Raw genomic sequence first — 27,319 nt, 5'->3', positions numbered from 1 at the left:
TGTGTCCTGACTCGTCTGAACCCGTTACACCCATATATAACATTAATATTATATTACATTATATTATATTATATAGATATAGGGCCCTATCTTGCATCCAGTGCAATTGACTTTCTACACCGACGCATGTGTCGCTGCTAGTTGCTGGCGCAGAGCATTCTTTTCCCTCCACCGCCACGCGTCGGTAAATTAGGGAATGATCTTGCGCAAGGGTGGTTCGGCGAAAGGAGGAGGTGTGTTCTGCCGCAAATGTTCCCAGGTGCTATTTTTCAGTTTCAGAAAACAATTCCACCACAAACCAGGAAATACCTAGTCTAAAGTCAGTGAAGCGTTGTTCAGATGCAATTTTAAGGGCGCATGCATAATGTTGCTTGTGCACCTCGCGCATACACTTTGCTTCTCTCATCTAACTAACCACACATTCTTGGTAAATTATTTGGGAAAGAACAGCTGATACAGTGGTAATAAGATGTTCTTTTAAATCAATGCATCTGCAAACACCGTACAGCAAATACATATTTTCTTGACGCAGACATCGTGTACAAGCCCATAACTTTTAGGATTGATGAGGATTTGATCGTGAGAAAACATTGTTTTACCGCGAGTGAGTGTTAAAAATAATGAATGAATGTGTGTTTAAACACACGCAAACTAAACACGTAACGCATAATACAGTCCATAGCAATGTATATTAACGGGGGGACACATGCATATTAGGAACACAAGTCAATAACGATAATGCATACAATACTGGTAAGAAACGCTGTTTGCAAATGTATTGCGCATATCATTAAATAGAACCACAGTTACCGCATATCATGTGTGTGTTAAGTTTTCTTCGCCGAAATTTATTTGAGGACTCAGTATTTCTGAAGTTGTGGAAGAAAACCCTATTCCATGTGTGAATTAGGCCATATTATTTGGCCATAAACTGAGCCATTTGAAGTTTGAAATTCATGTGGTCCTGCATCTGTCTCATCGGAGACTGCAAACGCGCTGTCAAAATACCAACTCGTCAGATTCAAATGCGCTCATGGTTCTTAAAGGGGATGGGGGATGGCACTCACATTGGTTCATTACACGTTACAAACCACACCTACGGGTAATTAGGCTACTTCAGACCAACCCTTTTTAGAATCGCGCCGGGCGCAAAAGTCATATATCCGCCGGTAAAATAGCAACAACTCCATAGAACCGCCCACAAAGCTACTTGCGTTTGGCGCTTCTCACTTGCGTTTCAGACCGTTAAAATAGGGCTCATAGAGCTCGAGGAGTTCGCAAACGGCAGCAATCCCTTCTCCATGCTGTGGTTCAGTCTGACAGCTCATTGGTCAATGGGCAGAAGCTCATTTGCATTAAAGCTACAGACGCCAGAAACAGCGCATAATGAAGGGACTGAAACAGAGGGGAATAGCGGTAGGCAAGATTTTTTTTCCTAAAAGCTATTTCCAGCAAACAGCTTCAAAAACATGTTTTCTGGAACTCAAATACTATGTTTACTTGTTGGAAAAACACCATAATACGTCTCCTGTAATAAAAGAATCTGTACACTTATAAAGTTATCAATCAAGTTATCTTTCTGTGTGGACCCCATGAAGACTAGCTCGTCCCACTTTGGTGAAAACTAATGAGGATCCTTTTAAACAATAAACAACCATATCATCTATGTTATCGGTCCTCTTCTGGATCCGAAATTAACTGTCAGCCAAATCCTGTTTGTTGTGGTTCCGCAGATCGGGTTGTATCCGGTAGAGACCCATTCCATGAAACGCCCGTAGAATTTTTTTGAAATTAAAGAAGTTCACAAAGAATTGAGCATGTCTGATTTGTTAGACTACCCACCCCCGGCCCAGACTCCGGTACAGAAGCAGCATCCCTGTGGTTATGCTTTCCACACACCCACGCACAGCATGGTAATGTTGCAGTGGGGAGAGCTTGAGCCACCCCCTATCAACGCTGGAAAGAAGGCAGGCACTGCTACTGCTATAGGCCTTATTCACCTAGTGGCCCTCATATGCCCCCTTGCCAGCTCATTTTGCCTCGACCTGCCTTTTTTTGCGTTTCCATTGCCAAATTGTGGTTTCTTCTTTAATCTCACCTCCGTCGAGGTTCCATGAGAGCTGATCCAATACTTTTGTGTGACATAAACAGGCTGCTGGCCACTGATTGGCCAGAGAGTGACGCCACTGGATGAGCGTGACATCCGAGCCCGACACCTGAGAAACAACGTGCTGTCGGTTGTGTGTGTGTCATCTTGGTTCATGTGGATCTGATTTAAGTTGGACCAATTGCCATTATTAAATCAATATTGTCCTTGATATTTCAAATCAATACTCTGACAAATAAAAGCAGTTCAGCCAACGTTGAAAAGCCCCTTCATTGTTTGTTTGGTATAATTTCTGTTCCATTTTGCCTTCAGGAAATCCTGCTGTGCACAAACAAATAATATTAAATTAATTTGACACAGACAGAAGCAATAGCAAACACTTCTGTGATGCACAGGAGCTACTCTGTAATCCTTTTAGCTAGGTTTGCCCTACCCCAAAACTCAATAAGTCACATGCATCTTCACTGTAACATAATTGAAGCCTTCATGGACTCTCTTTCATGGGTATCCTGTCACCCTCGTTGGAGAGGCTTTATGTGGCGCAATAAGTCTGTTGACGCTCATTGAACTAGTATTTCTTTAATTCAATGTGTGTATACATTTTCCACATGTTCATATGTGTTTAAGGAAAGAGAGTCATTATTTTGAGTTCAAATACAGTGTACAGTCATTGTGAAGGTGTACTACCCATAAATCGCCAGTAGGTGGCAAATGCGCTACATTAGCAGCAGAGTTGCTGGAAAGTAACAGGGTGAAAATGTCGCGTGATTACGCTGCATACGAGTACAACTTAAGAATACTGTGAAGTCATTGTCACCTACAAGTTCATTTTCTTGCATTTTGCAGGTAATATTACTGGTGATATTAGATTAGAACGGGGAGTGGAGAGAATGGTTGCACTGTATGATGATAACACTGTTATGTTATAAGGTGTTTATGAGCGGCTCACCGCATCACGTCTTGATTAGCCAGTTAGCAGATAATGTAGTGTTGCGGCCGCCATGTTAGGATAGTGGTACGGGCGTGTGGCGGATGCCTTGACAATGAGCCCTTACGAGGGAGCCCGTTGCTCATGTTTTGATTCTGGGAACTGTTGTGGCCGTTTATGAAGGTTCATTAAGAAGCTGGTGTTTTACTGTTATATTATCTGTCTGTAAATACGAAGGGGTCTAAACTGCATTTCACCATTGTGTCCTATTGTATCGATTTTGTGGGCAATAGTATAATGTTATTGATATTAGAAGGTCCACAGTAATACAATTTAGCTGTAATTCAGGACTGATAATATAAAAAGCCCATTTAACACCTTATGTTACATTTAAATGAACAGAAACATTTTAATTACGATTTGGCTATTTTATGACATTTGTTTGTATGGGATGATTAGGCAGTGTATCCTGTATTATTATTGTGTATGACGTCAGAGACTTGTGATGTAACTGGTAAACATATTACAAAATATAGTGTCAGAAATTGTATAATACTTTCTTTTTATGCATTATGTTATTTTTGTTATTATTTTGATTACATCAGACAATGAGATTCCCTGCATATGAGTACAATTTAAGAATACTGTGTAGTCATTGTCACTTATAACTACATTTTCTTGCATTTTGCAGGAACCCAAATAATAAATGTGTAGCAGCCTTTGGGTTTGCATTCTGTGCCACGCTGCATTTACAGTCAAAAACAAATAAGGACCAAAAATCGATACGTACATAGAGTGAGGGCTAGCTTACGGCAGGCTTAAAACATTCACCGGGCTCACCGCCCTCCTCAGACTTAAGGCAGTGACGCAACACATTTTTTTAAGTTGGTTTGTAGCATTTCCAATTTCAATAGTCTTTTTCCAAATAGTAGCCATCTTGGTTCTCCGATGGTCGCTTAGTGCAACTCTGTACGCACTAAAAGATATGGAGGGGCACCTGCCACAAACGTTTGTTTGTCCACTTTAGGGTCTGATTACATTACATTACCAGCGTCTACACTTGACAACCAAATTTATCTTATCTAAATGCACAGGTTTAAATGGACGGATAGATTACTGTATGGTCTGTTTTTGGTTCTAGATGTGTCATTTTGTCGGCCTTAGCATTGAACTCTTGATTCATGCCATTTGAACGCAAGTTACTGTGCCCTGGGGTTACTATATTTCCCTGTGACACTAGAGTGGCAGGAGCAGTGGTATTGATTGTACATGTTGGTTTATGTAGAAATATTAGTAATAAATATTATATTAATAGTATATAATTTAGTTATTTTATTTTTATTTTCCATTTTAACTCATGCTTGGTTTTATCTTTGAGCAGAGCACCTGTAATAATAATTAGGGATGCACCGAAATAAAAAATACTTGGCCGAAACCGAAAACCAAAAATGAGGAAACCATGGCCCCCAAAGAAATTATTATGCCAATTGTTAGTACCGTTTAGGGTTGCCGCGGTATACGGTATTACCGGTGTTGCCGGTGTTGAGGCCAATACCAAGTTATTTTGTATATATATTAAAAAAATATATATATATATATATATACAAACCTAATAGATAGACTACCAATAAAGCATTGGAACACACAATACTGGTAACCATAGCAACGCCGGTAAACAAACCCCGCGAAGCCCAATCCCTACGAGAGCTCCCCGCGCTACGGCCATCCGGAGGCGCACAGAGCTTTTGGCCGTGATATTTTCTATACAATTATACATTATACTATTATACATAGAACGTTATAAGAAAGACGCTGTCACCGAGAATTAGGGCGCTGCCAGACGCTGTCACCGAGTGTGATAGGAGAGTTGACGGAGAAGACGGCGGTTGACCTAGTTTCAAAGTTTATACCGTTTATATTCGGTAATACCGGTGTATTACTCGGTGTGAAAATGTCCCCACCGCGGCAACCCTACCATTGCATGCATGGCTATGACTGTGTACTAACTTCATTAAAATCAAGGCATTGCAATTTTTGCAAATCGCTGTATAAATTTGGGCCATTACACACATTTTATATTGAAAGCCCCTTTGGCCATGGACACAAATCTTGATACAAATAAGTGCATATACTCAATAAAAGTACATACATGAATAACAGTCACACACATGGTCAAATAACACTGACAATATGGACCTAAAACACGCAGACAGGGACAAAAACAAGAGTACAGGACAGACATGGACAAAAGCTGGGTACATTTAAAGATGTATAGATGAAAAAAAGTAAAACGGGAAAATCAAAAGAGCTAGTGAAAGTGGAATCAGGAGGTGGAAAGGAAAGCTGTACTAAATATATGCGTTTTTAACTGAGTTTTAAAAGTGGATATTGCTGTGCTTTGGCCCATTACAAGCGGCAGTGCATTCCAAAGTTTGGGGCCTGCCACACTGAAGGACCTGTCAACCATGCAGCGATGAGGGGAATGCTAAGAGACATGTGTAACCCATAGCTCAAATTGAGAAATTAAATATTATATATTAAATAATATATACATTCAAAAACAACTTATTTCATAATAAATACATTTACAATTTCATATATTAAAATATCTAGAAAAGGTTTTTTCACCATCCCTTTAATTACGTCACTCCCCCTTTAAGACGCCTTTCTGTAGCAGACACGAGCTTGAAGAATAGATTCAGATACAAAATCAGAGGCACCTGACAGTTGATGAAAACTAAAACTAAACTGTATAAATTATATTGGAAGTCCTAAAGTACTAAAACTAAACTGTATAATTTATATTGGTCGTTTTCAGTTTCAAGTCGAGAGTCTGTTTACACAACAACCTTGCGTCTATCAGAAAAAAAGAGTGCTAAAGACTGTTTTGGTCAGGTTTTTTTGAAACTCTGAAAGATCCTAGAACCGCTTCTGTGTTGCCGCGGGACAGCGCACACAAACAGACTTCACTTGAACCGAACTTTGATGGCGAGCTTACCCAACGACCCGAAGAGCCTACCCAAAGGAATCCACACAAGCCGAATTATCAATACGGTTTGACCGTTGGACATTGAACAGTTGAACATTGAAATATTGATTGATAGATATTAGATTGTAGTTGATTGTAGGCCTATACACATTTTGAATTGAATTTTTATTTATTATTTTTGTATTTTACTTTTCATAATCACCTGTCAAAAGGAAATATACTATAGGAAAGGATCCCAAACTAGAACAAAACAAATAGAACAAATATAGTTGTACAAACTCTTTAATTAATATAACATTTATTTAATATTTAATATGTATGTAATATAAGATTTGTTTAATATTTAATATGTATTTAATATAACCTTTTGTTTAATATTCAATATATTTAATATTTATTCAGCAGAACAAATAAAGTTGTACAAACTATGTAAGAGCATATTTATTTAATATTTAATATATTTAATATTTATTTAGCAGCATTTAATACCTGAACATATTCAAAAACAAAAAGGGATTCTTAAAAGGGTTTTAAGAATATTTATTGTATATTTTTATTGCAAATATTTATTTATTGCATTTCATTTTCCTATCTAATTCACATTTAATCTTTTCTTATTTAAGTAAACTGCCATATTTATTATTATAAACCCTGTCTCCAGTCTTTAATTTATATGTTTGATTTCACCACTCCCAACGAACCTATGACTGGCCCAGTCGCGTAATTTTCTAGTTCTAAGCGACACAAGTGTTACACATGCATCTGAAGAACGAAGGGTGCGGGTTTGCTGGTAAAGGGTAAGGAGGTTTGATAGATAGGATGGGGCCAGATCATGAAGAGATTTAAAGACAAGCAGAAGGATTTTGTATTGAATGTGGTAGTGGAAAGGGAGCCAATGCAACTGTTAACGGATTGGAGCGATGTGATCGCAGGGCCTGTTGCAGGTGAGTCGCCTTGCAGTTGAGTTTTGGACATACTGAAGCCTAGTTAAGGTCTTAGCTGAGATGCCATTCAGTAGAGTATTGCAGCAGTCAAGCCTTGATGTTATGAATGCATGAATAAGTGTTTCTGCTGCAGAGTAAAGGGAGAGGCGGAGTTTGGAGATGTTTTTTAGATGGAAGAAGGATGTTTTGGTGATAGTTTTGATGTGTGAATCGAATGAGAGTAAAATCCAGTATTATGCCCTGATTTTTTACTTCAGCAGAGGTGATAGTCAATATTCGGGGATAGATATCTGAAGATGCTCTATTTTTCTTTTAGAATGTTAGGGTTGGAAATGAGAATAGCTTTTGTCTTATCTTGATTGAGTTTGAGGAAGTTTTGAGTCATCCAGGTGGTAATGGCATTTAAGCAGCCGACCAGGTAGGATAATGATTATTATGGGCAGGCTTGGTGTGAAAGTAAATCTGATTGTCACCTGCATAGAAGTTGCGGCAAACAGTATCAAAGGCAGCTGTGAGGTCGAGGAGGATGAGAATGCTGACATGGCCCGTGTCAGCAGCTAACAGCAGGTCATTAACTACTTTAACCAGGGCAGTCTTCTGTGTAACAATTATCTGCGGGATCAATAAAGTACTCTTATTAGCTGACTGGTTGGATCTATAAAGTAGCCTGACTAGGTGGTTGATTGGTATGTATACGATGTTGGTGCGGGGACTAGCTAGTGGATTGGTTGGTTTGTACCTGAGGCTGCGGGACCGCGGCCGCATGAAGGGGGAGGGCCGCCCGTCGTCATCGTTTACGCTCTCAGAGCTGCGGAAGTGCTTGAACAGGAAGTGGAGCTCGTCCTGCGTGGGCTGGTAGGGCAGCTGGTGGAGCCGTTCCTGGGACGAAGACGATGACTGAGGACCAGAGAATGAGCGATGGTTCTATAGTCTTGGTCAAATACTTTATCACAGCATGGGGGAGAGTGGGGTAAGATGAGTAAATTTTTTGTCATGTTGTCCTCTAGACAAGAAAAAATTATAGAAGTAAAATGAAAAAATCTACCTTTATTTCAAGATGTCCCCTATCAATTAAAATGATAACATTGCATCTATGACATAGGTCTGTGAAAATATGACTTAAATAAAAATAAAGTGGTGCAGTGGCTCAACTTGCCCCAAAATAGGGGTAAATTGAACCATCTGGGGATCAATTTAACAATTTACTTTTTCAAGTTGAATGTATTTTCCTTTTTCAAATATTCTTATATATTTGCGTCAGGTAACTTTAAACAATATAAAACCTGTCAATATTTCTGTATTTTGCCACTTCTCTGATGGATTCCCACCCTTGACATCAGTGGCTTCTCTCTCCAGCTCCTTTCTCGCTCATTCTTGGCATGATAACTTTTCCATAATGTGTAAAATATGAAAAACCAAATCAGTTGAGTAATACTACATTGAAATACCACTTTAAACTTTAGAGAATTAACTTCAGTAAATCATGGTGGGCGAATGTTGAACGACTGGTTCAATTTACCGAACGACTGGCTCAACTTTCCCCACAACGTGTAGCTTAATTTTCCCTACAGCCACGACTATGGAAAAAATTGCCTAGTTTAACATTTAGGCTAATCTTTAATCTCAAAATTATTCCAATGTTTATATACCATGCCAAAACCCCAACATGAATGACATTTATAAATTTGCTTTGACAAGCATTCATTATACCGTATATGTTAAAGGTCCCATGACATGCCACCAGGTTTGAATGTGTTTGGCCTTTCATTCCTTTCAAGGGGCAGATTTTCAAAATGGCTTTTAACGGCTAATCACACCGACACCTGGTGGCATGTCATGGGACCTTTAAAAACTTATTTTAAAAAGTTTATTGTGAAAAAAACATACTTGCAACTTTACCATGTGCTTCCCTCTATCACAGCCAGATATAAATTATGGGGGCTTCCTGAATTGATGGTCAAATGACAACAAATGCGTACACTTGCCTTAATAAAGGGGGCGGATCAACTTACCCACTGGCTCTATCTTACCTGTTTTGCCATTGATTTTTAACATACAAAGCGTATTGATGGAAATGATGTAGTTAGCGGACCAATCACAGCCCTTGTGGCTGAATCGCCTCAACGCAAGGTTACAATTTTTGGGAGGCACACGTCAGGTCCTTGTGGTGGACGCAAGGAGGGTCCGCAAGGAAGTAACGGGTCCGTAACCCACTTGCGTTGCAACAACGTGGAACCATAAAGAGCGCTTGAGTTCTTAAGCTGCTTTCACACCGCCGCGCGGCAACTCGCTGCCTCCATTCATTTCAAAGAGGGAAGGACGGCAGAGGGGAGGCGATTACAAAAGCGGCTGTAGACCAGGAAGCGGTTGCCGCCCACGTGAACGTGCACAGATTTTGCCCTACCGCTCAGCTTTCCCCGGTTTGAAACTTTCGGCGGCGGCAGCAGCAGCAGCCACTTTTGAAAACACTGTGCCGTGTTCCGATATCCATACTTCCATGAGTACACTTAAGCGAAGTACACTATCCGCACTCACTAAGTGCGCTAATTATCAGATGACATTGTTTTTCCAAATCGAATACTCTGTGGTGCACTCACCGGAAATTACGATCACGATTGCCGCCGCGGCTCCTCCCCCGCAATAAACATCGGTGAACCGTGAACTCTTTACGCCTAGCTGCTATAAAAAGCTATAAAAGCTATAAATACTACAAAATGACTATTAATGCAGGCTATGTGGAAAATGCGCAGATTTTGGCTCAGCCTGGCTCCGCCCTCTTCCGCTACGTGGCTAAGATGGCTGCCGTTGAGTACGAAAAGTGTGCGGCGATCCACACTGCGCGAATTGACCGTTTTGAGTACACCATCCGGGTCCTTTCAGGGCACTTATTTTCGCCCGATCTGAATCGGAACGCCCTACGTACTCAAACTTAGGCTAGTAAGTACGGATAGTATGGATATTGGAACACGGCACTGGCCCTTCACACCGCCGCGCTGAACCCTCCGGCAGCGAGGCGGTTATAAGGGCGGTTGCCGCATGGCGGTGTGCAAGCACCTTTACTAAGGTGACATAAAATATAGATAAAATAGTTATCTTACAAAGTTTGCTTGTAGTTTCTTGGACATTGAGATTCTGGCTAAATAATAATAATTCCAACGATCACAATAGGGTTCCTGCAAAGTATGCATCCTTAATAATAATAATAATAATAATAATAATAATCTTTATTTTCTTAAAAACAAGAGTGAGTGGCAAGTGTAGATAATTAAAAGGTAAGTCATGTTAGGAGATAAAATGGATAGATTTAAACGTATTATTAATTGTTGGCAGCCTCCATCTTTTCTTTTCAATGCATGAAAATTACATCAGATTATGTCAGGTATTCAAATGAAATTATGATAATGTCGTTTTTAAATTATGTAATTGTAATAGGATTAGATAAATTCTACTAATTATGACTCAAAGCAGAAATAGTTACCTTGTTTTTGAATATAATTGTGGTACATCAAAATATTAATTATTAACAACTACTGATCACTGCACTACTGAAGAAAAAAAAGTTACGAATGTAACTACGGTTCTGTGAATCCTGGATGACCGCCAGAGGCGGTGCTTAAAGCACTGGATCTCCACCTCGCACTTGCGCATTTCGAGTACCTAATACCAACATAGTCACCTGTGACCCCCACGTGACATCGGGAAGGCTATATCCTCCGGTGTCAGAGGATCTGTTCCTAGAATCTTCTCGCGAGAACACAAGGATTCTGAGTGACTGATCGCTCTGGCGGTCATCCAGGATTCATAGAACCATAGTTACATTCGTAACTTTCGTTCTATTTCATCCCTACTGACCGCCAGAGGCGGTGCTTAAAGCACTGGATGACCCATACCAAAAAGGTCACAAAGAATCCAACACCCACCTCACTCATTTGAGGGAGCAGAGCTTGGCAGTAGGACCACACCCATCGGATGGGGACTGGCGACGTTGACACGGTAAAACCTTGTGAAGGTGCCCGGCGACGTCCATGATGCCGCGGCACAGATCGACTGTAGAGGTACACCTCTTAGTGCAGCCCACGATGTTGACCAGTTCTGATGGAGTGGCACCTCAACCCAGATGGCGGGGGGCGGCCACTGGCCACATATGCATGTTTAATGGTGTTGAAGACCCAGTGGGACAGCCTCTGTTTGGACAAGGCACAACCTCTGTTAGGGCCACTGAGACACAGAAACAGTTGCTCGGACTGCCGTATACCGGCCGTAGCAGCAATGTAAGCCCTAAGCACAGCATCTCGGACTCATTCCCCTCAGATGGGGAGTTAAAACGTGCAAGCTGGATAGGCTGGTTAAAATAGGTGCGTGAAAGCACCTTGGGCAGGAACGCCACATAAAACCACACCTGAGCCATCAGGGTTCCACCGCAGGCATGTATCTGCCATGGATAGGGCGTGCAACTCCCCGACCCGCTTCGCAGTGGTAATGGCGAGCAGAAAAGCCACCTTCATGGACAGCCACTTCAACCCTATCTGGGTCAGAGGCTCAAAAGGAGGTGATGACATGGCCTCCAGCACCAGGGGCAGGTCCAGAGCTGGAGTCCTCAGAGTCCTAGGGGGACGCAGCCTCAGGGCCCCCCCTAAGGAAGAGGGACACCAACCTGTGGCACCCCACTGTGGCTCCGTCGACCATCTCATGCCGGGAAGAAATAGCAGCCACATAGACCCTCAAGGTGGAATGAGAGCGACCACCATCCAGGAGGGACTTCAGAAACTCCAGAACGGTGGCCACAGAGCAACGTGCTGGGTCTACTGCCTTACCCCTACACCAGTCAGAGAATAACTTCCATCTGTTGGCATACTGTGCTCTGGTAGATGGTGCCCTGGCACTCAGAATAGTATTCCTGATGGTCGCAGTGCAAACATTCAGCAGTGAGTCGGGCCCTGCAGCGGCCAAGCCCAGAGCTGGAGGCGACGGGGATCAGGGTGCCAAATCTGACCCCCCAGCTGCGAAAGGAGGTCCTTCCTGCAGGGGAGGCGCCATGGAGAGCTGCAGCAGAGCCTGCGCAGCAGTGGAAACCAGAGTCTCCCTGGCCAGTAGGGGGCCACCAGAAGTAGCCTGTGGCCCCGCAGAAACACCCTCTGGAGTGTGGGAAGAATCAGGGGCAGTGGTGGGAAGGCATACAGAGGACTCTGTGGCCAGTCGTGAGCTAAGGCATCCTGTCCGAGGGGGCCGGTCACCTCCGTCCAGGAGAACCAGAGGGGGCAATGTGCGGATTCCTCTGAAGCAAAGAGGTCCACCTCCGCCCTGTCAAAGAGACCCCACATCGTCTCCACCTCCGGATGAGGCCGCCACTCCCCCGGTGGGGGCTTCTGCCGCGATAGAAAATCTGCGACCTGGTTCCGTTCCCCCGGTATGAAGACCGCCCGTACGCTGGCCAGGAGGGGATAATCCCAGGCCAACAGGTTCCGAGATACCCGGAGTAGCCGTGAAGACTGGGTTCCCCCTTGGTGGTTGATCTGGGCATCAGCTGACCTGTTGTCGGATCGAACTAGCACATGCTTGCCTCTCAACTGAGGCAGAAAATGTCAAACGGCGCCCCATCCCGAGAGGCAGTCGTCTGTCGTGACCAGCTCCTGGGGGGATGGAATGGTGCCCATGGGTACACCCACAGACATGTACGACCTCTTTCTCCATGGCGACAGAGAGAAGAGGCACTGCCGAGACACCCTGACCTTTCGGTACCTGTGCCACTTGGGGTCCAAGTGGAGACTGTTCAGCCACATCTGCATAGGGCGCAGAGACAGCAAGCCGGGGGCACCACAGCTGAGGCAGATGTCAGCTTGCCCAAGAGCTGCAGGAAAAAATGAATGGCACCATCCTGCCATACCCGAAGAGGGGGAGGCAGAGGAGGATGTCAGTTACACGCCGAGGTGACAGATAGGCCCTCATAGCGTCCGAGTCCAGGACCATCCCCAGGTATGTGACCCTTTGGGATGGGTCCAGGCGACTCTTCACAAAGTTTACCGTCAGGCCCAGCCGGGCCACGTGCAAGAGTAGCCGAGCCGTGTCCCGGGCCGCCTGAGACTTGGACGGTGCACAGATCAGCCAGTCGTCCAAATACGGCAGGACCTTCGTGCCCTGCTTCTGCAGGAATGCGAGAGCTGCCGCCACCACCCTAGTGAATACCCTCGGGGAGAGGGAGAGACCAAAGGGAAGTACCCTGAATTGAAAATGCCGGCCGCGAAAGGCGAACTGGAGGAAGTGCTGATGGCGCGGTGCAATTGGGACGTGGAAGTATGCGTCCCTCAGGTCCACCGTGGTGAACCATTCTCCCCTTGTGACCACCCGCAGCGTGTCTGATGCCGTGAGCAGGTGGAATGGTAGGACCTTCAGGAACCTGTTGAGTCCCCTCAGGTCGAGAATCTGCCATCTTTCTTTTTTATCAGAAAGTACCTTGAGTAGAATTCTCTGGGGTGCAGCAGAGGATCCACTGGCTCGATTGCCCTCCTGGTCAAGAGCTAAGGCCTTTGCCGGGTCGTTGACAACAGTCAGTTTGACCCGGCTGAAGGGAACTGCAATTCGTACCCTTGGGTCAAGGTGGAAACCACCCAAGGGTCTGAAGTACAGGCAGCCCAGTAACTGAGCTGCTGATGGGAAAAACACCCGACGACCGGCCCTGAGGGCATAGCGCCTGCCCCCCCCCCGGCCTCCTGAGGCTCTGGGGGGGCGTCGGTTGGGTTGTGGGGCACGAGGCTGCCAGGAAGGTAGATGTTCGGGGGAGAATGTGGCCGGGGCAGGGTTGCACCTGAAGAAGGCGCTGGCCTGGGCTTACTCCAGAGGACGGCCGCCATGGAGGTGTCTGCTGCCCCCTACAGGGAGCCTTGTGCAGAAGAGCAGGAGGCCTCGTCCAGTGTGTGGGAGGCATCGCCCTCTGTCATAACCTCATTAAAGAGGTTAGCCGAAGCCGCCAGAGAGAGGGCATCGTCGAATTGGGACGAGGGAGGGCCAGGCTGTAGCCCCACCAGCCCCTGACCAGTCCCAGGCTGAAGGGCCAGGAGGAGGAATCGCATTTGCTCCATGTCGGCCGCCAATCCGTCCAACTTGGCAGCCAGCCCGGCCCTTGCCTTCTTTTTGGGGGGGGGCACCCGTAGCCGCAGCCCAATCATGCCGTTGCCCAATTCTCCAGCTCTGCCAGCCTAGCCACTCTGAGCACCCAAGGCAGGAGGCTGCAGTTCATGCAGGCGCTGTCCGTGAGGCTCTCCCTCAAATGCTCGAGACCGAGGCAAGGAGGGCAACTGTCGTGGCCATCCTCAGGCTCAAGAGGAGCCGCACAGGCGACACATAGGTGGGCCATTATGGAGGCAGTCACCGGCAGCGTAACTGGGAGCGGAAGCGAGAGCACTTCCCTCATCAGTAAATTGAAAAACAGAAACTAATTAGCCTGAGCGTGATCGCTGCTACTAATTGTCAACCAAACAAGGGCCAAATGCTGCGTTACCGGGAGCGGGAGCGAGAACACTGCCTACACCAGAAAATGTAATCAACCGATATTAATTAGCTTGAGCGTAAGCGCTGCTGCTAAAAAAGGGGGCAGCCAAACTAAAACGTTACTGGGAGCGGGAGCGAGAGCACCGCCTTCAATGGTAAGTTGTAAGGAAAATAAATTGATGGTTAGAACAGAGAAAAGCTAACGGCTAACACAACAAACAATAACAGAGTAAAGCGAGTGCTGGGAGCGGGAGCGAGCACACTGCCCTCACCAACGAACGCCAGCTACTCTTCTTATAGTTATTTCTAAATATTCTGTATGAGCAAGCCACAGCCTCTGGAGGACTGGTTACTAGGGTTGGGCTATCGTCTACAAGCTTCCATCGTCCGATAGCGCCCCCTAGCGATCGCCGATAGTCGATACTATCGGGGGGTTCATCTTCATAATAATTTTATAATATTAATTATTTATAATAATTTATCACTTTGAAAAAAATCACGTTTTTATTTTTCGCATTTTTTCTTAAAAACAAATACGATGGTCTTCCCCTTGGACCAGCGTGAGCCGTGAGCCTCCGCTGATTTAAGTTTCGATGTGTCGGCGCCGGCGGCGCTGTCATGATGACACACGCTGATGACACACAGCTCGTAGCTGTGTTCGAAATCGTTCCCTATCACGGATATAGTGCACTATATAGGGTGCTCGCTATTTTGTAGTGTTGTTCGAATTCTCACTGGTTAATTTCATGCCCTATATCAGGGGTCTCAAATTCGCGGCCCGCGGGCCAATTGCGGCCCGTGGGACGATATTTTGTGGCCCCCTACTTGATATCAAAGTTAAGTTTTAGTGCGGCCCGGACGTTTTAATTTTTTTTTATTTATTCTTTTGCCGAGTCGCTGCGCTTGCCCGTTGGCCTCATTTATAAAGCTTGCTGGGCACAAAAACCTTGCATAAGACGGAGGTGAAATGTGCTAGGCCAACGGTATGGCTTCTCCAGAGTCTGTGGGCGCTGGAGATACGCCCTTTCTGTGTGTATCTCTTTCCAAACACCATGCACCTGACCGGGTTCTCTCCTGTGTGACTCCTCTGATGTATTTCGATCTTACTGAAGCATCTGAAACTAACCGCTTAGCAACCGAGTTCCTGAAGTTGTGGAGCTTCATATCCCTGAGCATGAAATGTGCATCAGTTTTTCTTCACTGCAAACGTTGGTAGGCTATTCATAGAAAATGTCTATGTTCTGACATGATTGATTGCATTTTATAACTGCATGGGCCTGGATACGTCGGTAGGGGTGTGTGTGTGTGTGTGTGTGTGTGTGTGTGTGTGTGTGTGTGTGTGTGTGTGTGTGTGTGTGTTCCTGTGTGTCCAGTGGGAGAGGAAATATCGACGTGTGAAAGAGTGTTTTGTATCAAGTTGAGGCCGACACATATCAATCGAAAATGATGTATCATAAGTTACACATGTATTAGAAAAAAAATTGTGTTGAAATCGGGCTCGGGCTCATAATTACAGTTAATGTGTCGGGCCGGGCTGGGCTCGTAAAGATCGTGCACGGGCCGGGTCGGGCTTGACACACACACACACACACACACACACACACACACACACACACACACACACACACACACACACACACACACACACACACCAACGTTTGCGGTGAAAAATGCTTCTGCACATTTCACCCCGTCTTCGCAAGGTTGTTGGGCGCAGCAAGCTTTATAAAAAATATATAAAGCCCTGCATGGGCCCTGCAGGAGCTGTATGAGAGGAAGCGCTGCCAGGTCTCTGGCAGTAAGGAGTAGGCACGAAAAGCCATATGTTCAGAAGGACACTTCATGTTCTGAAGAAGGTTCATGTTTTAAAGTCGTTCATGTTCAAAAAAGCATTCATGTTACAGAACTGTTAATAGTAAAGCTTGAGAAGACTGGATATTTGTACTTTTTTGTGGAAAACTTGATGCGGCCCAGCCTCACCCAGAATCTGCCTCCAGCGGCCCCCAGGTAAATTGAGTTTGAGACCCCTGCCCTATATAGTGCACTTAAAATATCCAAAATGTGAGTGTACATATGATGTTCCCTACGTGTTACTCCCATATACCACAATGCAATGCAGTCGTGTTTTTCCGGAGGAGAAGAAGAAGCTCAATAACCGCAAGCGGCGAAAACAACTAAATTTAATGATATGAGCATACCAGTAGGTTTCGAGCCCCTCCCCTCTCCTCTCGCAGCAGTGAGTGAATACGGCAGGTCAGCGCTACAAAGTATGTTTTCCACCGGTGCCAGTTAATTAGGGGTCCAAGCCAACAGGTTGGAACCCTATTGTTTTTGTAACGATTATTTTTTTTTTTATTATACTTACCTCCCTAAAAGTGTGCCCACAGCCCAAACCGTAAATGGTGCAGACACGCCAAATGCATGACTAGATCCAGATCTCTTCGGACTACGCAGACGACAAAATCCAGACACGCCGGTCACTAGGTGGCGCTATACCAAGGAATACTTGTTTTGGGCTATAACTCCCACACCGAACCTCCCACAGTCAAAAACTTGTACCCACATATTCACTGGAGTCTGCTGCATCTTTTGGCATAGGCCACGCCCATTTGCGTCAATATTTTTTTTTCGCAAAGTCGCGAAAACCGCTAAACTGTTTTTTCGCTACTCCTCCCACATTTCTTGACCAATCGACACCAAACTTTGCACACGACATTGTCAGACGCACACAAACAACACTTTTTTGATCCGACCTTCGACGACGAAACGGTAGCGTTTTGAATATTGGTTGCTTAGCTACGTTTTCCGTCGAAAATCCAAAATCCAAAAATAAAACCAAATTAGACATCGGATCGAGTCCAAATTTTAGACACATGTTAGCGCTACCCTTAATGGCGTTCGAATCCATTAAGAGTAGCGGAAAAAAAATCGGAAAATTACGCCCTAAGGGGGCGCAATAAACGAGGAAATCTTATATCTTCTAATTGGCTAAAGGAATGTTCTTCAAACTCAAGGGAATCCATCAAGGGGCAAACCTGAGTCTATATAGAAAATATGGCCAAGAATTATTAATGTGGGCGGGAGTTATTTGGCAAAGGAAAATTGTCTTTGGAAAATTTCGCCAACAGGGCGGCGCCAAAAAACGACGACATTGTATATCTCCTATTTGGCCAATGGAATGTTCTGAAAACGCGTTTTAGGCTATAACTCCCACACCGAAGCGCCCACAGTCAAAAACGTTATACGCACAGATTCACTGGAGTCAGCTGCATCTTTTGGCATAGGCCAGGCCCATTTGCGTCAGTATTTTCTTTATGCAAAATCGCGAAAACAGCTAAACTGACTTTTCGCTACTCCTCCCACATTTCTTGCCCAATTGACACCAAACTTTGCACACGACATCTTCAGACGCACACGACAAGAAATCAGCAAAACTATTTTGATCCAACCATCGTCGACGAAACGGTAGCGTTTTGAATATATGTTTCGCGTTACAAATCAGTAAAAACTATTTTGATCCAACCGTCGAAGACTAAACGGTAGCGGAAAATGCATTTGGGGCCGAAACTCCCACACCGAACCTCTCACAGTCAAAACCTTTATATCCACAGGTTGTTCCCGGTAGCGTTTTGAATACTTGCTTCGCGTTGTGCCGGCGAAATGCACATTTCTTGTCGCGTTGTGCCGGCGAAATGCACATCGCTTGGACCCCCGCATAACTGCTTGCAGTTCTAGTTTCAATTACAATTTGCGGGGCTTTATAAGTTGAAAAAAAAGCTACCACAGCGCTTTTAAAAAAATAATAATAAAAAATAAATAAATAAAAATGAATTATTAAAATATGATTATCGCCTTTTTATCGGCTACTTGAGACGATCGACGATGGAATCCATCTATCGTCGATAGTCGATAGAATCGACTATCGGCCCATCCCTACTGGTTACCCGCAGCTCCGACCTTGGTCACGAGGCTGCACTTAGCCAGCTGTAACGAATTTCCTTCCTTTCTCAAACAAAGGTTCAATACGGTACCTGCGCAGCGAGAAGGTGTAAAGGAACAGATCCTCTGATGACACCGGAAGATAAAGCCTTCCCGGTGTCACGTAGGGGTCACAGGTGACTATGTTGGTATTCGGTATTAGGTGTTCTTTATCATTGGAGACAGTTTAACACATTTCATTCAGTCTTTCTAGTTGCAGAGTTCGCTCATGCTAAGCTAGCGCACGGCAACGGGAAATACTAGCCAACATTATTCTTTCAACACAGACATTTACATCGACCGTCTGGCGTTATAGTTGATTTGCCTCGGGTGTACTCTGGAGTGGTTAAGACATAAGTTTTATTAGCAGGCAAGTATTGCCCATTGCTGTGCGCTAGCCTAGCACAAGCAAACTCTGCAACTAGAAGGACTGAATGAAATGTTAAACAATGATAATGAACACCAAGGCTAACTTGGGAATCAGGCCCTATGTCCAAAATTCCGAACTACCTCTTTAATACTCTTGCATTTACTAAGTTCTATCCCCTTTTTTTCAAACACATTTTTTTCTATGCCGGGCAAAATCGTAAAAAAGGTCAGCCAACCAAATCCAAGATTGAAAACATACTGCTTTGGTATAAACACGGGGTGAGTTCATGTTCTACTTGCAAGAGGGCTTTACAGCCCATCCTATTCAAATTTATAAGGGCACATGAGAGTCTGTTGGTAATGGCAGCTGGTCAATCTTTTGAAGCAAAGCTTGAGTAGATCAATGCAATATCATCCCACTATCATCCGTTTACGCAGACTGGAACGCCCCCTTCTTATTCCTCGTCGCCTTTCTCGCTGAACTGTATTAAAATGTCAAAGTGTACTACTGCGAAACCAAGTAAATAGTGTTGTAAATAAACTTCCAAAGCTTTTCAAATCTTTTTTGGAAAATAACTTCATATGGTGTGTCTTTTCACAATTTATTCGTTGCCAGCATTCGTAGTGTTGATCAGCAGTGAAATAGTCAGCCAAAGACGTTGATGTCGCTTAGCAACCGAAGACGCTGGGGTTGACAAGTTACCGGACTACTACCCATGCAAGTGAATGGAGCGTTCCACGGCATTGAGAAGACCTGTGTAATAAAGGCCTACAATATTTCTGTTTATGGCATTGATTTCTCCTTAGATTAGGCCAGGGGTGCCCAACCTTTTTTGACCCAAGATCTACTTTTCAAGTAGCCAAACCTCCCGAGATCTACCAGCCTAGTGTCAACATTGCAAACCTACCTTCAAGGTTTGCAATGTTGAGGGGGGGGGGGGGGGGGTCGAATCGTGGACCTACGGACTTCAGTGGGGGTTTCATTCCGTCTGCGCACGGCACCTTCTCAACAATAATCAATAATCTTCCTCCCACTCAGGGTGAAAATGGTAGGTCTTAGCTCGTTTCCCCTCAGCCATGCCAACGTTTAGGAGTGCGTAACTACTGTTGACGGCTTTCAACTGCTGTTGACAGCGCATGCGCTACCGCGCGTATATGTCCCGCGCAAAAAAAAAAAAAAAAGATTTTTTTTTTTTTTTTTTTCTTCTTCACCCCTCGCGGTCGACTTGGGATCTGTCGGCGGTCTACTGGTAGACCGCGATCGACTGGTTGGGCACCCCTGGATTAGGCCAATAAAGCAATGATTACACTAGAACTGCAAGGAGTTATGCAGGGGTCCAAGAAGTGTGCATTTCGCCGGCACAACGCGACAAGAAATGTGCGTTTCGCCGGCACAACGCGAAGCATGTGTTCAAAACGCTACCCTGAACCTGTGGATACAAAGGATTTGACTGTGGTAGGAGTAGCGAGAAGTCAGTGTGGCGTTTTCGCAGCGAAATTTTGTAGAAGATGTACAATTTCCTCGTTTATTGCGCCCCCTAATGGCGAAATTTTCCGAAATTTTATTCGAACGACATTAAGGTTAGCACCAACATGTGTGTAAAATTTGGACTCGTTCCGATGTCTAATTTTGGATTTCTTTGGATTTTTGATTTTCCACGTCTAATTTAGCTCATAAACCAATATTCAAAACGCTACCGTTTCGTCGTCGAATTTCTTTGCGCGTGCGTCTGAAGATTTCGTGTGCAAAGTTTGGTGTCGATTGGTCAAGAAATGTGGGAGTAGCGAAAATACAGTTTTGCGGTTTTCGCGATTTTGCCAAAAGATGCAGCAGACTCCAGTGAATATGTGGGTACAAGTTTTTGAATGTGGGAGGTTCGGTGTGGGAGTTATAGCCCCAAACGCGTTTTCCCTTGGTATAGCGCCACCTATTGGCCGGCGTGTCTGGATTTTGTCGTCTGCTTAGAACTCACGGACCTGGATCTAGTCATGCATTTGGCGTGTCGGCACCATTTACGGTTTGGGCTGTGGACCCACTTCTAGGGGGGAATAATAATAATAGAAAAAATCCTTACAAAAACAATAGGGATCCAACCTGTTGGCTTGGACCCCTAAAAATCCTTACAAAAACAATAGGGATCCAACCTGTTGGCTTGGACCCCTAATAATAATAAGAAAAATCCTTACAAAAACAATAGGGATCCAACCTGTTGGCTTGGACCCCTAAAAAACCAAAAAAACACAAACGCTCGATCAAAGGCCCGGCCCGACCTGCAGGAGCTGTATGAGAGGAAGCGCTGCCAGGTCTCTGGCAGTAAGGAGTAGGCACGAAAAGCCATATGTTCAGAAGGACACTTCATGTTCTGAAGAAGGTTCATGTTTTAAAGTCGTTCATGTTCAAAAAAGCATTCATGTTACAGAACTGTTAATAGTAAAGCTTGAGAAGACTGGATATTTGTACTTTTTTGTGGAAAACTTGATGCGGCCCAGCCTCACCCAGAATCTGCCTCCAGCGGCCCCCAGGTAAATTGAGTTTGAGACCCCTGCCCTATATAGTGCACTTAAAATATCCAAAATGTGAGTGTACATATGATGTTCCCTACGTGTTACTCCCATATACCACAATGCAATGCAGTCGTGTTTTTCCGGAGGAGAAGAAGAAGCTCAATAACCGCAAGCGGCGAAAACAACTAAATTTAATGATATGAGCATACCAGTAGGTTTCGAGCCCCTCCCCTCTCCTCTCGCAGCAGTGAGTGAATACGGCAGGTCAGCGCTACAAAGTATGTTTTCCACCGGTGCCAGTTAATTAGGGGTCCAAGCCAACAGGTTGGAACCCTATTGTTTTTGTAACGATTATTTTTTTTTTTATTATACTTACCTCCCTAAAAGTGTGCCCACAGCCCAAACCGTAAATGGTGCAGACACGCCAAATGCATGACTAGATCCAGATCTCTTCGGACTACGCAGACGACAAAATCCAGACACGCCGGTCACTAGGTGGCGCTATACCAAGGAATACTTGTTTTGGGCTATAACTCCCACACCGAACCTCCCACAGTCAAAAACTTGTACCCACATATTCACTGGAGTCTGCTGCATCTTTTGGCATAGGCCACGCCCATTTGCGTCAATATTTTTTTTTCGCAAAGTCGCGAAAACCGCTAAACTGTTTTTTCGCTACTCCTCCCACATTTCTTGACCAATCGACACCAAACTTTGCACACGACATTGTCAGACGCACACAAACAACACTTTTTTGATCCGACCTTCGACGACGAAACGGTAGCGTTTTGAATATTGGTTGCTTAGCTACGTTTTCCGTCGAAAATCCAAAATCCAAAAATAAAACCAAATTAGACATCGGATCGAGTCCAAATTTTAGACACATGTTAGCGCTACCCTTAATGGCGTTCGAATCCATTAAGAGTAGCGGAAAAAAAATCGGAAAATTACGCCCTAAGGGGGCGCAATAAACGAGGAAATCTTATATCTTCTAATTGGCTAAAGGAATGTTCTTCAAACTCAAGGGAATCCATCAAGGGGCAAACCTGAGTCTATATAGAAAATATGGCCAAGAATTATTAATGTGGGCGGGAGTTATTTGGCAAAGGAAAATTGTCTTTGGAAAATTTCGCCAACAGGGCGGCGCCAAAAAACGACGACATTGTATATCTCCTATTTGGCCAATGGAATGTTCTGAAAACGCGTTTTAGGCTATAACTCCCACACCGAAGCGCCCACAGTCAAAAACGTTATACGCACAGATTCACTGGAGTCAGCTGCATCTTTTGGCATAGGCCAGGCCCATTTGCGTCAGTATTTTCTTTATGCAAAATCGCGAAAACAGCTAAACTGACTTTTCGCTACTCCTCCCACATTTCTTGCCCAATTGACACCAAACTTTGCACACGACATCTTCAGACGCACACGACAAGAAATCAGCAAAACTATTTTGATCCAACCATCGTCGACGAAACGGTAGCGTTTTGAATATATGTTTCGCGTTACAAATCAGTAAAAACTATTTTGATCCAACCGTCGAAGACTAAACGGTAGCGGAAAATGCATTTGGGGCCGAAACTCCCACACCGAACCTCTCACAGTCAAAACCTTTATATCCACAGGTTGTTCCCGGTAGCGTTTTGAATACTTGCTTCGCGTTGTGCCGGCGAAATGCACATTTCTTGTCGCGTTGTGCCGGCGAAATGCACATCGCTTGGACCCCCGCATAACTGCTTGCAGTTCTAGTTTCAATTACAATTTGCGGGGCTTTATAAGTTGAAAAAAAAGCTACCACAGCGCTTTTAAAAAAATAATAATAAAAAATAAATAAATAAAAATGAATTATTAAAATATGATTATCGCCTTTTTATCGGCTACTTGAGACGATCGACGATGGAATCCATCTATCGTCGATAGTCGATAGAATCGACTATCGGCCCATCCCTACTGGTTACCCGCAGCTCCGACCTTGGTCACGAGGCTGCACTTAGCCAGCTGTAACGAATTTCCTTCCTTTCTCAAACAAAGGTTCAATACGGTACCTGCGCAGCGAGAAGGTGTAAAGGAACAGATCCTCTGATGACACCGGAAGATAAAGCCTTCCCGGTGTCACGTAGGGGTCACAGGTGACTATGTTGGTATTCGGTATTAGGTGTTCTTTATCATTGGAGACAGTTTAACACATTTCATTCAGTCTTTCTAGTTGCAGAGTTCGCTCATGCTAAGCTAGCGCACGGCAACGGGAAATACTAGCCAACATTATTCTTTCAACACAGACATTTACATCGACCGTCTGGCGTTATAGTTGATTTGCCTCGGGTGTACTCTGGAGTGGTTAAGACATAAGTTTTATTAGCAGGCAAGTATTGCCCATTGCTGTGCGCTAGCCTAGCACAAGCAAACTCTGCAACTAGAAGGACTGAATGAAATGTTAAACAATGATAATGAACACCAAGGCTAACTTGGGAATCAGGCCCTATGTCCAAAATTCCGAACTACCTCTTTAATACTCTTGCATTTACTAAGTTCTATCCCCTTTTTTTCAAACACATTTTTTTCTATGCCGGGCAAAATCGTAAAAAAGGTCAGCCAACCAAATCCAAGATTGAAAACATACTGCTTTGGTATAAACACGGGGTGAGTTCATGTTCTACTTGCAAGAGGGCTTTACAGCCCATCCTATTCAAATTTATAAGGGCACATGAGAGTCTGTTGGTAATGGCAGCTGGTCAATCTTTTGAAGCAAAGCTTGAGTAGATCAATGCAATATCATCCCACTATCATCCGTTTACGCAGACTGGAACGCCCCCTTCTTATTCCTCGTCGCCTTTCTCGCTGAACTGTATTAAAATGTCAAAGTGTACTACTGCGAAACCAAGTAAATAGTGTTGTAAATAAACTTCCAAAGCTTTTCAAATCTTTTTTGGAAAATAACTTCATATGGTGTGTCTTTTCACAATTTATTCGTTGCCAGCATTCGTAGTGTTGATCAGCAGTGAAATAGTCAGCCAAAGACGTTGATGTCGCTTAGCAACCGAAGACGCTGGGGTTGACAAGTTACCGGACTACTACCCATGCAAGTGAATGGAGCGTTCCACGGCATTGAGAAGACCTGTGTAATAAAGGCCTACAATATTTCTGTTTATGGCATTGATTTCTCCTTAGATTAGGCCAGGGGTGCCCAACCTTTTTTGACCCAAGATCTACTTTTCAAGTAGCCAAACCTCCCGAGATCTACCAGCCTAGTGTCAACATTGCAAACCTACCTTCAAGGTTTGCAATGTTGAGGGGGGGGGGGGGGGGGTCGAATCGTGGACCTACGGACTTCAGTGGGGGTTTCATTCCGTCTGCGCACGGCACCTTCTCAACAATAATCAATAATCTTCCTCCCACTCAGGGTGAAAATGGTAGGTCTTAGCTCGTTTCCCCTCAGCCATGCCAACGTTTAGGAGTGCGTAACTACTGTTGACGGCTTTCAACTGCTGTTGACAGCGCATGCGCTACCGCGCGTATATGTCCCGCGCAAAAAAAAAAAAAAAAGATTTTTTTTTTTTTTTTTTCTTCTTCACCCCTCGCGGTCGACTTGGGATCTGTCGGCGGTCTACTGGTAGACCGCGATCGACTGGTTGGGCACCCCTGGATTAGGCCAATAAAGCAATGATTACACTAGAACTGCAAGGAGTTATGCAGGGGTCCAAGAAGTGTGCATTTCGCCGGCACAACGCGACAAGAAATGTGCGTTTCGCCGGCACAACGCGAAGCATGTGTTCAAAACGCTACCCTGAACCTGTGGATACAAAGGATTTGACTGTGGTAGGAGTAGCGAGAAGTCAGTGTGGCGTTTTCGCAGCGAAATTTTGTAGAAGATGTACAATTTCCTCGTTTATTGCGCCCCCTAATGGCGAAATTTTCCGAAATTTTATTCGAACGACATTAAGGTTAGCACCAACATGTGTGTAAAATTTGGACTCGTTCCGATGTCTAATTTTGGATTTCTTTGGATTTTTGATTTTCCACGTCTAATTTAGCTCATAAACCAATATTCAAAACGCTACCGTTTCGTCGTCGAATTTCTTTGCGCGTGCGTCTGAAGATTTCGTGTGCAAAGTTTGGTGTCGATTGGTCAAGAAATGTGGGAGTAGCGAAAATACAGTTTTGCGGTTTTCGCGATTTTGCCAAAAGATGCAGCAGACTCCAGTGAATATGTGGGTACAAGTTTTTGAATGTGGGAGGTTCGGTGTGGGAGTTATAGCCCCAAACGCGTTTTCCCTTGGTATAGCGCCACCTATTGGCCGGCGTGTCTGGATTTTGTCGTCTGCTTAGAACTCACGGACCTGGATCTAGTCATGCATTTGGCGTGTCGGCACCATTTACGGTTTGGGCTGTGGACCCACTTCTAGGGGGGAATAATAATAATAGAAAAAATCCTTACAAAAACAATAGGGATCCAACCTGTTGGCTTGGACCCCTAAAAATCCTTACAAAAACAATAGGGATCCAACCTGTTGGCTTGGACCCCTAATAATAATAAGAAAAATCCTTACAAAAACAATAGGGATCCAACCTGTTGGCTTGGACCCCTAAAAAACCAAAAAAACACAAACGCTCGATCAAAGGCCCGGCCCGACCCGGCTCAAGGATAGTGGTGGGAAATATCGGCGGGCCGGGTCGGGTCAATCAAAACCCTCATTGTTGAACATGAATCGGCTAAACAAATGACCACTGTAGCATATTTAAACACAATTCAAATTGTGCAGAGAATTATTTCCATTGGTCATTCTGACCGGGGACATTTTGAATTTTCCGTCCTCGTTATTTTTTTCCGGTCAATGACACCGAACCCCTTCTTCTTCGCACGGCTGTCAACATCCGGAACATTCGCTAGTTCGATTTTCTCAAACAGAAGTTTCAAAATAAGATCTAGTAGTAAGTATGGGTAGCATAGAACTAATGTAAGCCAAGTGGGGGCTCCATGATTGCTAAATCTAATGAGAGGTAAAATTGCCATTAAGGAAGGAAAGCATAGTATGCCTTGCGACTGTGCTTCGCAGTATGCCTTGCGAAACCCAGTATGCCTTTCGAAACACCTCGTGATTGGTCAATGAAACGCTACCAGGAACGCCTAAAGGGTGTTCTTGTGTCATGACGGAAACGCCCAAGCCTGCAGATGGACCCCTCTCGATCAATGAGGCCTACTGTGTATGATGTCATGCACCCTCAATCATTCAAAAGAAATACCAGCAAATTTTGAATTTTCCGTCCTCGTTATTTTTTCCCGGTCAATGACACCGAACCCCTTCTTCTTCGCACGGCTGTCAACATCCGGAACATTCGCTAGTTCGATTTTCTCAAACAGAAGTTTCAAAATCAGATCTAGTAGTAAGTATGGGTAGCATACAACTAATGTTAGCCAAGTGGGGGCTCCATGATTGCTAAATCTAATGAGAGGTAAAATTGCCATTAAGGAAGGAAAGCATAGTATGCCTTGCGACTGTGCTTCGCAGTATGCCTTGCGAAACCCAGTATGCCTTTCGAAACACCTCGTGATTGGTCAATGAAACGCTACCAGGAACGCCTAAAGGGCGTTCTTGTGTCATGACGGAAACGCCCAAGCCTGCAGATGGACCCTTCTCGATCAATGAGGCCTACTGTGTATGATGTCATGCACCCTCAATCATTAAAAAGAAATACCAGCAAAGGCCAATGACATCACTAATAGTGACTGGGGGAGCGTCATTAAACTTTCCCACATCAGCTAAAACCGGTCCACATACAAGTTGGGCTTTCATTTCTACACAGGAATAAAAGTGGAATTGTGGGAGGAATAACAACATCTCCCACCCACCCAAAATAACTGTGAATCTGTTGTGTGTGAGTATGGACCCGGTCGTCCCAAAACCACAGAGGGTTTGGGGAATGACTCATAACGGCTAATGAACTGATGATGAAACAAACAATTATCTGCTTGTCGTCACAGTCACTCTCTTTCTTTTGGTATCCTCTTCTGCCACTGA

General features: G+C 44.5%; 1 protein-coding gene across 3 annotated transcripts in view; it reads right to left on the bottom strand.

Moving 5' to 3' along the window:
* The window catches only part of LOC115555194 (microtubule-associated serine/threonine-protein kinase 3), a 266,613-nt gene that overhangs the window by 169,572 nt on the left and 69,722 nt on the right, over positions 1–27,319 (bottom strand). For all 3 annotated transcript variants that reach the window (XM_030371885.1, XM_030371886.1, XM_030371887.1), the window contains one exon: positions 7,708–7,865. In XM_030371885.1, coding sequence (XP_030227745.1) covers positions 7,708–7,865 — 158 coding nt within the window. The remainder of the gene's footprint in view (positions 1–7,707; positions 7,866–27,319) is intronic.

The sequence above is a fragment of the Gadus morhua genome, chromosome 12, assembly GCF_902167405.1.
Source record: "Gadus morhua chromosome 12, gadMor3.0, whole genome shotgun sequence".
In the NCBI taxonomy this organism is placed as follows: domain Eukaryota; kingdom Metazoa; phylum Chordata; class Actinopteri; order Gadiformes; family Gadidae; genus Gadus; species Gadus morhua.
Note: the sequence above shows the minus strand (reverse complement) of the source record. Positions and strands in the feature narration are given on the sequence as shown.